This window comes from Octopus sinensis, linkage group LG8, assembly GCF_006345805.1.
Source record: "Octopus sinensis linkage group LG8, ASM634580v1, whole genome shotgun sequence".
Taxonomy (NCBI): Eukaryota; Metazoa; Mollusca; class Cephalopoda; order Octopoda; family Octopodidae; genus Octopus; species Octopus sinensis.
The window spans coordinates 86,670,490-86,685,982 of NC_043004.1; the positions used below are offsets into that span (position 1 = coordinate 86,670,490).

The 15,493-nt window shown below is 33.2% G+C and overlaps 1 protein-coding gene across 5 annotated transcripts in view; it reads right to left on the minus strand.

Moving 5' to 3' along the window:
* Window positions 1–545: 545 nt before the first annotated feature.
* LOC115215089 (WW domain-containing adapter protein with coiled-coil) overlaps window positions 546–15,493 on the minus strand; it is a 111,280-nt gene continuing 96,332 nt past the window's right edge. Inside the window, exons 8-13 of one of the 5 annotated variants that reach the window (XM_029784249.2) lie at window positions 15,011–15,046; window positions 11,422–11,490; window positions 7,885–8,059; window positions 7,560–7,737; window positions 6,891–7,018; window positions 546–3,650 (exon numbers count right to left, since the gene is read on the minus strand). In XM_029784249.2, the coding sequence (XP_029640109.1) occupies window positions 3,572–3,650; window positions 6,891–7,018; window positions 7,560–7,737; window positions 7,885–8,059; window positions 11,422–11,490; window positions 15,011–15,046 (665 nt within the window). In that variant the 3' untranslated portion in view covers window positions 546–3,571. Of the gene's footprint in view, window positions 3,651–6,890; window positions 7,019–7,559; window positions 7,738–7,884; window positions 8,063–11,421; window positions 11,491–15,010; window positions 15,047–15,493 lie in introns of all 5 variants that reach the window. The other 4 variants (XM_029784250.2, XM_029784248.2, XM_029784253.2 and 1 more) reach the window with 4 other exon arrangements.

A 15,493-nucleotide genomic window follows, 5' to 3' on the forward strand; every position in this document is an offset into this window, starting at 1 on the left:
TTGGACATAGCTCTTACTGCCTTTGGTACAATCAACACAAGACAGTAACAATCCATGCTGTTTGTAGTAGGGCTTTAGAACAAAATTGATGATAGATTTGAAAAGCAAATTAGAATAGTACAATTTGCAGTTTAATTTGACATACATAATTCTGAAAAAAGAAAATATATTTCCCATTTAAAACAACTTAAAAATAGCTCAACTAAATTAGCAAGGGAAGTAATCACAACATTTCAACATGAACAGCTGCTTCCATAGCAAAAACACTGAGACAAAAGAATTAATTTCTGCTTATTCACTTTCAGTAGTAATATTAGTCAATATTTATATATTGGGAAATAGCAAGCTTGTGCATAACATTTTAAATGATTAACATTGAATTGGTACAGAATCAAATTTTAGATTAGCAACCAAATCATTAAGCAAGATTTTGATGATGGCGTTTTTTTGGGGGAAAATACATGTCAATTTATATATTTGAACTCATATTCCACTTGGAAGAAGATATAACAAAAGAAAAATCTAGAACAACAACACAATTCTTGTGCTTCATTTTAAAATTTTATTGATGTCATAGAAAGAAACGAGAAGAGAGTTAAGAGAGATTTGAGCATACAATAGTTTTTCAATAGAAAATGAAAGAGAAAGGCAGAATTGCATTAGAAAACTGAAACTATCTCTGAACAGGACCAAATAACCATGAACAGAATAACACAATTCCTGTACTTCATTTCTCGAAGTTTTATAGCGGTCATAGAGAGGAGAAGATAGTCTAGAGGGGTTTGAGCATACAATAGTTTGCAATGGAAAATGGAAGAGGATGGCAGAACTGTATTAGAAAACTGAAACTAACCCTGAACAGGACCAAATAACCATGAACAGAGGAACATCTTTAGTAATTTAAACAAAATATTAACCTACACTGTTGCATACTCTTCCCTAATTATTTTTAATTTTGTAAATGTAATCAATAAAGCCTTATTTAGCTTTGATTAAATCTGCTAAATTTAGGCTTTAGTTTCAAAGAGGTTTAAGGTAATCAAGAGAAAAACCATACACAAAATAAATCAATTTCTCTTTAAGATACTTGAAATAGATCACCACATCTTACAACCTCAAACAAATTTGATAAGAAAAGTTACAAAGGATACCTACTAAATTTTTTAAATAGTTGTAAACTGAAAAAAAAAAAAGATTTTGAAAGATTTCAGCATTTTAAGTATATATATGTGTTCTTTATTAAAATCCATTCATAAAATAACTAATTTGTTGACCACAACCTGTATATTAATTAGCAACTGGAATTTTCCTGGCCATTTATTATTTTTTTATTCATTTTTGGAGATTTGGTAAGAAGGCCACTTTTGCCATGCATTATCAACTAAACATAAAAGAATGTCAACAATATAGTTTTACTGAAATGGCAGCTTTTGATGTAGACTTGTGAAGAGTCAACATAAATATCTCAAATCTTAACTGACTGATAACAGAAAACACAAAGCTTTACTCATTAATAATTTAGTGTTTGTTTCATGTAACAAATACTTTTTAAAGAAATATATAAATACGTAACTGAGAATTTGGCCACAAGCAACACCATGAAAAACAAGTTTAATTATAGCGTTAAAAGAAACCATTACTCTAACTCACTGTGTATTGCATCAACAAAATAAAACATTTTGATGTAATTTAAAGAAATCTGATGCCAAATTCTTTGAAATACTTAGATGAAGATGGTGATGGAAGAGGGTGGTGGTGGTAATGATAATAATCCTTTCTACTATTGGCACAAGGCCTGAAATTTAGGAGGAGGGAAATAGTCGAATATGTCAACCCCCAGTATTTCACTGGTACTTAATTTATCAACTCTGAAAGGATGAAAGGCAAAGTTGATTTCAGAATGTAGCGACAGACGAAATACCACGAAGCATTTCACCCAGTGTGCTAACGATTCAGCCAGCTCACCGCCCTTGATGATAATAATAATAGATTGTAAAAGCTGAACAGAAGTTTCTCAAGCCTCACAATCTGACATCTTTCAAGGACAAGAGCAACATAAGTATCTTTCTTAGTAAATTAATCAAACCAAAATTTACAAATGAACCAATCTTGCCAAACAGAAGTAGCTTTAACCTTTAATTCTAGAATAAGAGCCATTACCATTAACTACAACTTAAATTATTTAGTCAAAAGCTCTCTAAACATTACTAGTATGTATATATATATATATATATATACATACAATTCTAATGATATACAAGTGAAACTAGCATAAAAAAGACAAACTTTAACAAAAACAGATCAAAAGAAGAAAACCTCAAGAATTACAAGAACAAGGATTTCAATGAAAGATATTCTGAGTAATCTTCAGCAATAGAAGATATGAAATGAATATGGAATTACACAGTTTACCTAAAAAAATAATCCTACAGTAAAAAATTTTAAAATAAATAAAATTCTTAAATGAATTTCTATAAAGAACTTAAATAAAGATCATCTACCAAATTAAAACATTACGGTTGTAAGCAAGAACCTCCAGAAACCTAACAGAACACATTAACAGCAGTCTCTGTCATCTGTCTATCTGAGCCCTGTACTTGAGACCACCGAAGACAGTGGTGCAGTCTCCATTCATTATTATGTTATAAAATAATTTATAGCAGATAGGTGTCAGCCTAAAGGAAAAGAAGGGCAATTAGAAATAAACACAGACAAGAACTTCTTTCACCTTCTCTATTATTCCCCAACAGTTGACTTACTACATTGTTATCCTGCCAGCCGACATTTTAGGCCTTCACACTATAGTAATACATGCACATACACTCATTATCATCATGCACATAAAACTGTAATAATGGTATTGCTTACTATATATATACATATATATATATATATATATATATATACACACACACACACACATATATATACATACACACAAGCATATATATATACACATACATACATACATACATATTAACATATATATATATACACACACATTTATATAGATACATACATGTATGTATATATGGTTTTAAATGCAAAGAAACATACAAGCTAGTTCTTTTTTTCCTTTACATTTACCCTACTGTAACACTTCTATAAGAAGTGTTACAGAAATATTTTAAAAGTAAGTAAAATGGTTTGGGGGGAGAGATAGATTTAGCTACTACTGAGAGGGGAATGGGAGGAATATTTGGGTAAAAATAGGAGGTGGTGGTGTTAGGGAGGAGGTTGGTTGAGAAATAGAAATTATTCAAGATAAATGGACATTTGGAAGGTAGGAAAATGATTCCAGTTTCACTAACAGTGGCTTCTAAGGGCCACTGGTTACAATGTTGATAAGAATGATGATGATGACGATGATGATGGTGATGATGATGATGAAGTGTACAAAGTAAGCTTACAGCCAGAATGCATCTTGCAAGAGTCTCACTTCCAATAACTGACAGATTTCAGAAGACAAAGTCAAACTCGTGTAGTTTTTGATTTGATGAGAAATTGAATGCTCATGAAATACAGGCACACAATGAAAGACAAGTACAACCAAAAGCCTGTTCCCACTTGGCTAATCTGAGGACAAATAGGAGGGAGGCTGACTTTTTAAGTTCTCTAATTCTTTTATCTGTTGTGCTAAAAACAAAATCCTGAAATGAAAGAAAACAAAAACGATAAATAACACATGTCAAATTCCAAGGAACATATAAAGCTTATATTGAAATTTAAAAACTTAGCTATTAAGACATCAATGCTATCGACCTAGAATCCGAGAGAGATTTCACTACCAGTATTATGTTCTGTTTTACCAATTCAAACTTGCTTGTTATCAAGACTAGTTTTAATGGACATGTTGGACAACACCATAATGGTTATTCTGGAGTTTTACACATAATATGACCAGTAAGTTTGGAAGTATATTTTTGCCACCATGTGTAATATCAAGAAAGATGGAATACATGCACTTATTATAATTGGACTTTTACAACATTTCTTGGTGCTTATAGAAAACGATGAAATGTATACTAATTCTCAAAAGAAAAATATTACCTGAAAATAAAATTCAATAAAACAAGCTTCTCATTTGTATTATTTGCTATTCTACTCCATTGAAAACCTATCTTTGAAAAATTTCAGGAAGTTTTAAGAATTGAAATAGTTGGGGAGGTACCCAACTGAAGTTATGAGTCTCTCTCTCACCTATATATACTCATACATATGATATGGTGCTGAAAAGTTCCTGACTTTGGGTAAAAGAAAATACAGGAGGATTGTTTAATTATGATTTTATTGAACATGTACCTTTCTCAGATTCACACACTTATTGCACTTGTCCTTCAGTTTTTTTAAGCCTTGTAAAAGGGGCTTGAAAGGTTGGGCCTCCAACTAGGTTTTTCACAATACCCTTAAAGCCAGGAATTCTTTAGCACCCCCTTATACATACATACACACACACTTTGCAAATTGACAACTCATTTCTAAATGTAAAGAAAAATATTTGAAAGTTTAGGAAAGGGTAATTTGAAACGAATTGCCAATTTGCAACAAATTTTACATGTATCTTTCTTATTTATAACAAATGTCTTATTTTCTACAATGCTACATTACACAATGCTGTTGAGAAATGGAAACAGAAACCTATAATGAGGTTTAACAACCAACATTTAAGCATTTACATAGTCATTTCACTTACTCAGGAAATACGGTCTATTTTTGTACATTTGTGTCTTCATTGTTTCTTTTTCAATCCTTTAGTTATATGTTCTCAAAGCTAAAAAACATCACTGTATATTTTCTAAAACAACCATCAATGTCTCATGTGTGTGTGAGAGAGAGAGATAGGGGGGAGAGAGAGAGAAAGAGGGGAGAGAAAGAGAGAATTCCAATATAAAATGAACACGGGATGATTTTGTTTTCAATTTCTTTTTACTTTCTAAATATAAACTATGAAGTTAAAATGTATTTCCCAATAAGGTGTATACCAAATTATGTACATTAAATGCACAGTACATTTGCCTCCTCTTATACCTAATTATTCTTCAACACATTTGCACTTTGTTGCACAAACACACTGATGTTGTACATTGGTGCATGTGAGCTTCATTTCTTCATATGACACCCCCACCGCATTCAAGGCTCATGTAACAAAGCTGTTTGTACACTAGCATCAAACAATCTGCCTTTCGGAGAGACAGAGAAAGAGAGAGCCACAGACTATTTGTTCCTGATAGTAGTAGTAGCTCTCTAAACTTTCTATCCTATTCTTATTCTAGCAACTAAACTTCTATAACATCCTCCTCTACTGCTAATTAGGTCGCCTAGGTAACCAAAACTAGAACCCCCAGAGAATCACCTGGACATTTGAGCATATAATTCCTGTGTGTTCTTAGTGATTATTGTACCTACAAATCAGCCCCATACAAAGACTACTTTCTCTTAACCTTCCTGTAACTGCAATGGTTTGGTCATGTGATATGGATGAGGTATAAAGAAATGCCATTTACTTAAAGTAGATAGAACTTGTGGAAGAGGGTGACCCAGGAAGATGTGGATGAAGTGTTGAGAGCTGATCTCAAGAAGATGAAAAAAAGACCTGGATGTCTGAAATTTTGAAGTTCTTCAGAAGACCCACCCACCTCAGCAAAACTGAGTCCTGGAAGCACTGTGTACACTGTGCTCTCCACTCATGTTACATTGATTCACCCTGCCACCAATGAACCAAACAACCTCTCACTATGCTCCTACAGCCAACATCACCTTGTCATCTCTCGCCACCCTCCTGTCAACTGTATCATTACTATCCTACAAACTCCCACCTGCTTCCCTCTCTCCTTCCCCGACTCATGGAAGAAAAAGAAAGCAAAGAACAATATAAGATAAATATCAAGAGGTTTTCTAATGTTGTGTGCAGCATGAAGGCCAGGAGTCTGAAGTTTGCAACGGAATCAGAATGTCATTGGTGAAAAGTGTGTACATAATAACAGTGTGCTTGTCTTCAGTGATGCTAAGAAGGAGGCAAAAAGCTTGGGTGAGAGAGATTACACCAAGAAGATTCAACAAAAGGAGCAGCCTTTGAAAATAATCACTATATGGTTGGAATAGTTATTAAGGATATGAAAACAGAGAAAGCAGCAAGACCATCAATAATAGTCAATGAGACACTAAAAATATCCAGTGAAGTAAGAAATGCACTAGTCACTCAGAGTTAAACATAGTAGAGAAAGTGATCAGATCCAATGATTGTTGTAGCAATGTGATTATCAACTATAAGGACACTTGCCAGAAAGAATGTGAGATGAAAAGAAGTTTAGGTTTATGCAAAGACTAATACTCTCTCTCTCTCTATGGGAAAGCTTTTCAGTAGAGGGCAAGCTATAAAGAATATCTTGGATAGACTTTCATGCTTTTTATTTTCTTATGGTTGCTAAGAAAACTAGGTTTAGCTAAATGAATGGATTGTTGCAGCTGTACATCCCATGTACAGAGATGCTCTTAGCAAAGAAAGAGCTGACAAGTTTAGCGAGGAATTTAATACACAAATAGATAACCAACTTACGAATCATTAAAATTTTAAGGTATTTTGCAAATTTTAGCGTTGTAAAGAATATAGCTTGCAAATGATGTAAATAGGTAAAGTGTTAAATGTACAAGCACAAACTTCCTTTCCATAAAATATCAAGACAGGTAATCATTAATATATAAGAGTTCATTTTAACAACCAAATATATCACCCAACAATTCATGCTCTTAAAATGCATTTAAAGAAAAAAAAAATTTTTTAAAGATACAATTTAGAAACACTGAGAAGTATTTCTAAATATTTCCCATATTTCAAGGTTAGTGAATCAGTTATGCAGCAAAAGATATTAGTTAAATTATAAACAATTTACCTTTGTTCATGTAGAGTGGACTGTATTTCAGCTATCCTAACTAATGATCTAGCTCGTTTTAATTCAACTGACACTTGGCTACATTCCAGGCTGCCAACCGTTAGACCTTCTTCCCAATAGCGTTTGGCCTGCAACAAAATATGATCATTATTAAATGGTCTTACTTGTTCATGCATACACACAGCAAATATAAAACTATCTATACAATATATTAGCAACTTAAATTGAAGCCATTTCTTTCTTTGTGAGTCAAGCACTAGACCACTTTGTTACTCTAAATTATTGATAGACATTTTACTGCAATTATTACAAGACATCTTATCACAATTTCCATTTATTCTAGTCACTACAACAATGGATAAAGGATATGTACAGTTGAAGTATCAAAAAAAGAAGTAAAATCAATGCAGATTTAACCTCTTAGCATTTAAACTAGCCATATCTGGCCTCTCGCACCCACCCTACCATGCCGTTCTAAAAGTAAGCAAGCCTATCATTAAAATCTCAAAGCTTTGAAATAAAGCATCATTAATTTAAAACAATGATTAAATAAGCATTATGTTTGACAGAGTAATCTGAATGCTAAAGGGTCAACTAACATGATATTTAAGCAGCAATCAGTATTTGAATTACATAAAATATTAAGCAGAATTGCTCTAGATAACATACCTGTCTCTCTGCATGTTCTGTCTGCCAGCCTTGTACATGACCAATTAATTTGTCATTACAGTAATTGCTAAGTGAAGGTGGGAGTTCTACTGACAAGTCTTTCTTTTCAGAAACAGCTGAGAGTGCACTTGGTCCTACAGGTAGCTCTTTTGAACTGCTGGTACTTGGAGTAGGACTTCTGTTAAAATAAATACAATAAAAGTAAGAACTTCCAGGCATAGTTCACAATTAGAGTCTTAAAAGTACTATATTTACACATTATAAATTGCACACTTATTAAAAAAATTACAAAATTCTTGGATGATAAAAGTGGTGGAATACTGACTCAGTTTTCTCACTTCTTTCTGAATGTGGACTTTCCTTCCCCGATTCTTCTTCATGTGGTGGTGGATTCACATTCACTGGAGGGAGATGTGAGCTATCTGTACTCAGTGTTGGTGATTTCAGAGACTGTTGAGGTGAGGTATCAGCATGAGGAATTACTATTTTGGGAGATAAAACTGCTGAAGAAAATTGGAAAAATACATATCAATAACACTGCTTCAGTTATATTATCAAAAAAAACACATTATTTTCAGGAACTTTTTTACAACAAAGACTATCTAAACTGATAACGTGCTTCATACAATATTCACAATATCCAGAGCATCATTTGTACCAAACTTTACAATATGTTCTTCAAATTTTGTGTCATTACATCCTGAGTTCAAACTCTACTGTGGTCGACTTTACCTTTCACTCTTTCTGGGTCAATAAAATACATACCAGTGTAGTACTGGAGTCAATATAATTGACTTACCCACTCCTGGCCTTGTACCAAAACTTGAAAGAAATACGTCTTTCAAATTTGATTTTAAAGTTATTGTTTCTTAAATCATCAATATTAATTTCCACAATATTATTTATACTCTGGACAGCTGGACCTATCTACTTACTTCCCTCTCCTACTCACAGGTATACATACAAGTATGTGTGTGAGAGAGAGATTAGATACATTCATTGGAAGTATATTGGCCTATAGACAAATTGATTTAAACTGTTTCTCAACAACAAACTGCATAGAGTATATATATATTCTAATAATTGTGTAGAGTATATATACTCTAATAATATATAATAAATTTCTGTTATGACTTTAAAACACCTTAGCAGTTAATCATTCCATTAGTTTTTATAAATATTTTATTTTCAAAATTTTTTTGACAAACATTTGACCATTTCATTCCATATCTTTTTGATTACTAAGAGCTGATATGTTTGTTGATTAGTTTCTCCAGTCATGCTTTACATAGTAAGGAAAGAGGCAGGAGAGAGAGTAAAAAAGAAATAGTAGGCGAATTAACATAAGAAGTCCAGAGTGAGTGTCCATACTAAGCTTGGTGGTAGGCAATGAATAAAGGAAGCCCACACACACCCAAAGTGAAGGAGAAAAAAAATCATAAAGAAGGAAAAGTAAATGACACTAATATTTTTCTTTTGAAAATTTGCATTCATTTCATTATTTTGTATAAGCACCAAGACAATTGATGCAAGTTTAACTTATTATTGTACATCTACCATACTTCCAAATATTTCTCATGATGATAAAAGTATACTTCCTAAGTTACTGGTCATATGACATGTAAAATTTGTGTGTGTGTTGATATAGATATATATAGCTATAGTTCATTCCACACTTGTTTTTCCAAGCTATCGTAGGTTGGACAAATACATATTACTGAGCCATTATTTTACCACCAGATGTCCTTCCTGTCACTAACTCTCACTTGCTTTTCTGGTTAAGGGACCTTTATTTCTACTTGCTTTCAAACATGCAGAGAAGAAGGAATTGGCAAGGAATTTCAACAAATGTCACCATTCTTAGCTGAATGCTTCTTATGCAAAGCACAGAACACAAACAAGCATTCACATACAATGGACCTCTACACAATTTCTACATACCAATTTCACTTACAAGGAATGGCTGGCCTGAAGTACCACAAATAAGAACACAATGACAAAGTAAACTCTGTATCTCTATAGCCATGTCCACACCATACATACAGGAGATATGCTTATAAATGAAATTAAATAGCTACCTAGTTATAACCTTTGGACAATATGAAATGATAAAAATGTGGAGTATCACAAGTACTCTCCCTCATATGAAATCAAATAGTAAGCATTGATTAGGGATGTCTTTTCATGGGGTGAAAATTAAATGTAAACATTTGCCAAACTATTATTTATATAATTTCAATTCTTTCTTCTGCATTATTTTTTTATTTTATCAAATATTCTTTTACTGGTTTCAGCACAGGGCTGAGGTAATGCTGGTGCTAAGAATTCCAAAATGAAATCATATCAATATTGGTTTGCAGATAGTGTTATGTCAAAATATTGGGTTGTCCGGAGAGTTTGTACCGATTTATAGTAGCTACCTTTCGACTTATTTTAGAACATGGTTGAATCCATAAAATAGGATTTGACTACACCTCCATTTAGAGCACAGTTTAAGCTATCTTTTCGTGGAAGAAGGATTATGTTCCTATAACCAGTGTCAATTCTGTAACCTTTTAAAATGGAAGATAAGAAAGTTCATATTCGGCACTTGATGCTTTGGGAACCAGACAAAAATTGCTGCAGCTTGGCTGGGATGTGTTACCCCACCCTCCATATTCACCAGATATTGCTCCTTTGGATTTCCACTTATTCAGGTCTCTGCAGAATAGTCTTAATAGTAAAAATTTCAATTCCTTGGATGATGTAAAAAGATACTTAATGAATTCTTTGCCATGAAACCACCTCAATTCTGGGAAGAGGGCATTTTCAAGTTAAAGGAAAGATGGAGACTCATTGGAGCAACAAAATGGTTCATATTTGGTTGGTTAAAAATGTAATGGCAAGTATCTATTGACCTTTTTCTTTCTTTTAAAAATCAGCACAAACTTTCCAGACAACCCAATATTTCAACTGAAACTTTATAACTGCTTTTATATGTGTTTTCATACTATTACACCAATACCTGAAACAACTGATAATTTCCAAACAGAGTTATTTATTAAGAAATATCTATTTATACCTTTCTAATCCCTTTTTAATCATCATTGATGTGTATATTTATACACAGCTGCATATAAATTCAGTTGACAAATCTCAGAGTTGTATAAAATGGCCACATATACATCTAGCCAACAAATTGGGACAGAACCTAAAACCATGTGATTGGGATGCAAAATCCTAACCATACATCTACACCTCTGCCTATTCATTAGCATATTATCATTTTTGGTTCACCTTTCTTTCAGCACAAAAGGATTGTGCCTTTCATCTCTCCAGAGTTGATTTCTCTAGTTTACCTTCTTGCAACAATGCCTGTGACAACACTGGCACCAAGCTCTATTTGCCTTGTTTTTCCCTTGGACATCAATGACATAGAGGGGAGAAGTATGCATGCATTGGCCACTGCCAATCTTTCTCTATGTCTTTCATTTTATCTTAGTAATATTTTGCAAAACTCGTCACTTTTTTTACAAGTTAAAAAAATTTACCCGCTCCTAAATGTTTGACGTTCAAAACATGAAAACCTCCTCACAATCTTAACATTTTATACACCAGATTGGATTTTACACAAGTAAAGTTCAAAGATGACTTTCAAGATAGCTTTTAGCTTTGCTCAGGATCTATTATAATGCATTATAACAAATTTAGCGAAACCCTTTTTTCCGTGTATAACTTGAATATATTTATAAATATAATATGGATATAAAAAGTATTCAAATGTTTTGCAAATTTTAAGAGTTATTTCCCTTAGAATAACATCTCATACGTTCCCAATTCCGAAAACTGATTTTTAAGATTACCAGAGAAAAAATATACTTACTGGTATGCTGTGTACTCATGGACAGCTGCCTAGATATGGCCTCTTGTAATTTCTGTAAAGTTTGTAATGCTATAACGGGAAAAATAAAAAATAAATATGAAATAAAATATCCGAAAATACAGGGAAAAGAGGTGCCTGAAATAAAGAAAAGTTATTAAAGCAGCAGGGAAGGAGAGAGAGACGGGGGTGCAGCAAAGCTTTGCAAATAACACACTTAACAGCTTACAGCAGGAACATAAACTGGTTATTATCAATTAAATTTCCTCCTTTAACTTGTAGACTACTGTTGGTTACTTAAGGCCTACAACCATCTGCCAATATTACAATGCCAATGATAAATATCTCCACATTATTCCGTCCCAAAATCAAGGCCATAGCACTCTCATCAAACCATTGGCATCCATTCCCCTCCCCACAATTTTCTATATTGGACAAATGCATCCTACTACTGCCCACTTAAATGATACAGGGTTAATAAAGTCCGCTGGCTTGAGAAAAGATTTACTGTTAATGAATTGATATTTTAGTATTTGGATGCAAAACTAAAATTGTTCTACGTAGAAGATTGCAACAAAATTAATTGCACTAAAAATCTGGCAGTAAGCTTGTCTAATAAACAATATTAAAATTAAAGTATTTATAATAAAAAAAAGGTTGTGTGCTGGCATTTGTATTTAGTATGCACATATATAGTTTTTGATATGCCATGTTGTTCCAATGTCCATTTCAATGGACCATGACTGCAAACTAATTTGTAATGTTTGTCCTATTGATGCTTCATGCTTGTAACCACGTTTGCAAACTCTCTCTTTGTTCAGCAATACCTGTTGCATATAGGAAACTTGTGTCTGTTATTAACTAAGTAGTTGTGAAACAACAGTCAACAACACTGCCTTTCATCTGCTCAGTAATTCCACCAGGCCCTGGTTGTCAAATACAACTTGAAGGCTAGATTGACTAGCCTAACAAACTATGTGGAATAGGTTGTAGAAGACAGCCACCAAGCTCTTCAACTCAAAACACTTGAAGTTCCACAACACACACAAATTATCAATAGTTGTTGGTGATTAGACAACTGAATGAAACCATGAATGCAACATTGGTCGAATCTGCTGTTGGCAGCACATTCAACAGTATGAAGTGGTATCAAAAAGTTCCCAGACTAGTTCTGCAAGACAAGTGCATGCAAAGTGAGAGCTAGAAGTGACCTTCACCAGGCTGTGTGCTGAGTGACATTGCTACGTTTACTTCACAAGTTGTGAAATTTGTATTTTTGTGATCCCAAGTATGCTGTAGGCTGTGATTTCGTCATGAACAGGATATTGGAACAAAGAGTCAACATGAAACTTTTTGTGTTAAACTTAGGAAGTCTGCTACAGAGACATTGAGCATGCTTAGGTAAGCTTATGGCAATGAGGCAATGGGTCGTACGCAATGTTTCAAGTGGCACGGGCACTTCAAAAGCACAAGAACATCCCTGGAAGACCACAAGCAATCTGGAAGATCTGCCATGAGCGTCACCCCTGGAAATGTGATAATGTGCATCAAGAATTTGTCCCTCGGGACCAGACTGTCAATTTAGAGTTGTTGTTTTTTAAAGACATTTTGAAGTATTTGAGGGAGGACATTCGGCGAAAGTGACAATCTATGGAGCCTGAAGAATTGCATTCTTCATGACAATGCACCCTGTCATCAAGCTCTCCTCATTCATGAGTTTCTCACCTAAAATAACATGGTATCACTTCCACACCCATCCTATTTGCCAAATTTAGCACCTGCTAAAGATGAAAATGCAGCTCAAAAGTCACCATTCTAAAAATTGTTGTCAAGATCCAGAGTGAATCACAGGTCTTCAACTTGCTTATGGAAAATAACTTTCAGGCCGGATTCCAAAAGTGGTGAGAATGCTGGGACCAGTGTATTGCTGCACAAGGTGACTATTTTGAAGATGATGTTAAAACTTACGTAAATATGTTTTTATTAACCATAACTAGTCAGGGAACCTTTTGACACTACCTCATATTATGGTTTGGCAATCTCTGCACTAATTGGGCAAACTAATAGTCATTGGGTATTCTTACTTTTTAAGAGTTGATTATACCATGAATATTAAAAGCACACTATTAAGCTGTTAAAAAATGTGCAAAACTATGCCAATAGTAGAACCTAGCTTTTGCAAAATGCAATTCATCTTTTTATACCTACGAAATAAGTGGTAGGTGTAATAAGTATTTAAACATTAAGTTTGTGAGCAATGCAGTGAAGATGCAGACTGATACAACAGCAGTTACGGCTCAAATATTTACAATATCACCTGGCCAGTGACAGAACTCAGTGGGTTGCAAATGATAAAATTGAACAAGAAGTACTGGCAAAACATATTTGCATTGATAATAAACTTTACATGTAAATAGAACTATAAAAACAGTTTCAAGAAATATTTTTCGAATGGCTTTGCTTTGAAAATGCAAAATAGGCAAAAGGTTTGAATGCCTAAGAAATAGATAAGGATATAATAGAGAGTGCAGCTTATTAAGTTAAAATTGCAATAGTCAGCTAGTCAGAAGGAGGAGAAGATACATAGAAAGATATGTAATCTGGCAGACAGGCAGGCGAAGTGCACAACTTTTTCTTTTTTCTTTTATTAATATTAATTGGAAGTGAGCAAAACATTAATGATTTTTGAAAAACTAGTGGTTTAGTACTTTTGTTAGTCTAGAAAGAATTAAAATACATTTGCAATTTCCAATATCAACAAACTTTTATGGTGCAGCCAGAGATGGAATATATGTAGCATGCATTTACTACAATTGTTGGTAGCTTAACTTTAATCCAATTCCAGTTTATTTTGTTTATATTTTCTGAAGGTATATATCAATACTAGTGTAACCATCTACCCATAAGATTACCAGCAACAGTTCATTATCAATCTGTATCTCAATCATTTACTTCACATTGAATGTTTGTTTCATTTCTTCCTAGCTAATTACTTCATGAGAACTTTGTTTCAAAAGCATTCCAGTCATGACCATCCAGTTTTCCCTTCTCTCACCAAACTATATCCAGGATCACATTACCCAGATTGCCCATTCGTTTTTGAAAACGGCATTGTGTGATTTGAAGGTCTAGCTGCAATTTCTAGAAAGTTAAATGGCCATATATATCCCTTGCTGGCTCAACAGATTAATGTTTAGACACAAAAGTGCAATTTAATGTATTACTGTATTATATGACTCCTGTTAAATTATCAGATGGATTATCTGATTGGGCTTTTTTTTAGGATGAACGCAGGGTATTAGTGACAGACCAATAATAGATAAATTCAAATTTGTGCTTTCTAGTGGGTACCAATGGTAAATAATTAGCAGATGTCTTAAGTAGTAGTAAAAAATAAGTTCAAGGAGTAATATATATAATAAAAGTATGGTGCTTTAGAGCAGCAAAGAAAGATGCACTGTGAATGTTTAGTTGAGGTAGTAGCCAAAAGGTTCATTGATTACAGGGCATATGAGAAATCTTACACATGCATGTGTGATTTATAAGTGCTAAAGTGAACACTGTATTAAGATATTTGAAGATATGACTTTACCTTTTACTTTTGTTATTGAGGTTTCTCTGTTAAGTTCTACAATTAAATTTAATAAACCGTTTAAAAATAGCCAAAACTTTGGAGAACACAAAATACACAATGTTGAACAGTGTCCAACAACTGTTTATTAAGTGAAATCTCATGTTATCACTAATGTAATAATGAAGTTAACATTTTGATTTAAATATAAGTTTTAAAAAAAGACAAGTAAATATTTAAAAAATTTAAGAAAAATAGTTTGTACAGGAACTGACAATTTAATTCATGGCTTATTATTTGAATGAAAATTTCTTACTTAAAAAAAAAGAAAAGAAAAAAGAAAAAGAAAATTAAAGTTTTACATCCATTTTTCTCTATTGCTATCAGAACAATTTTGGAAATTTGGATATTATTTACATATTACAGCAGCGAATACTTTATACGTAGTTTTGAAGAATGCACATTGCCCTCACTCAATAGATATTTAAACTTGTAACTTTGCAC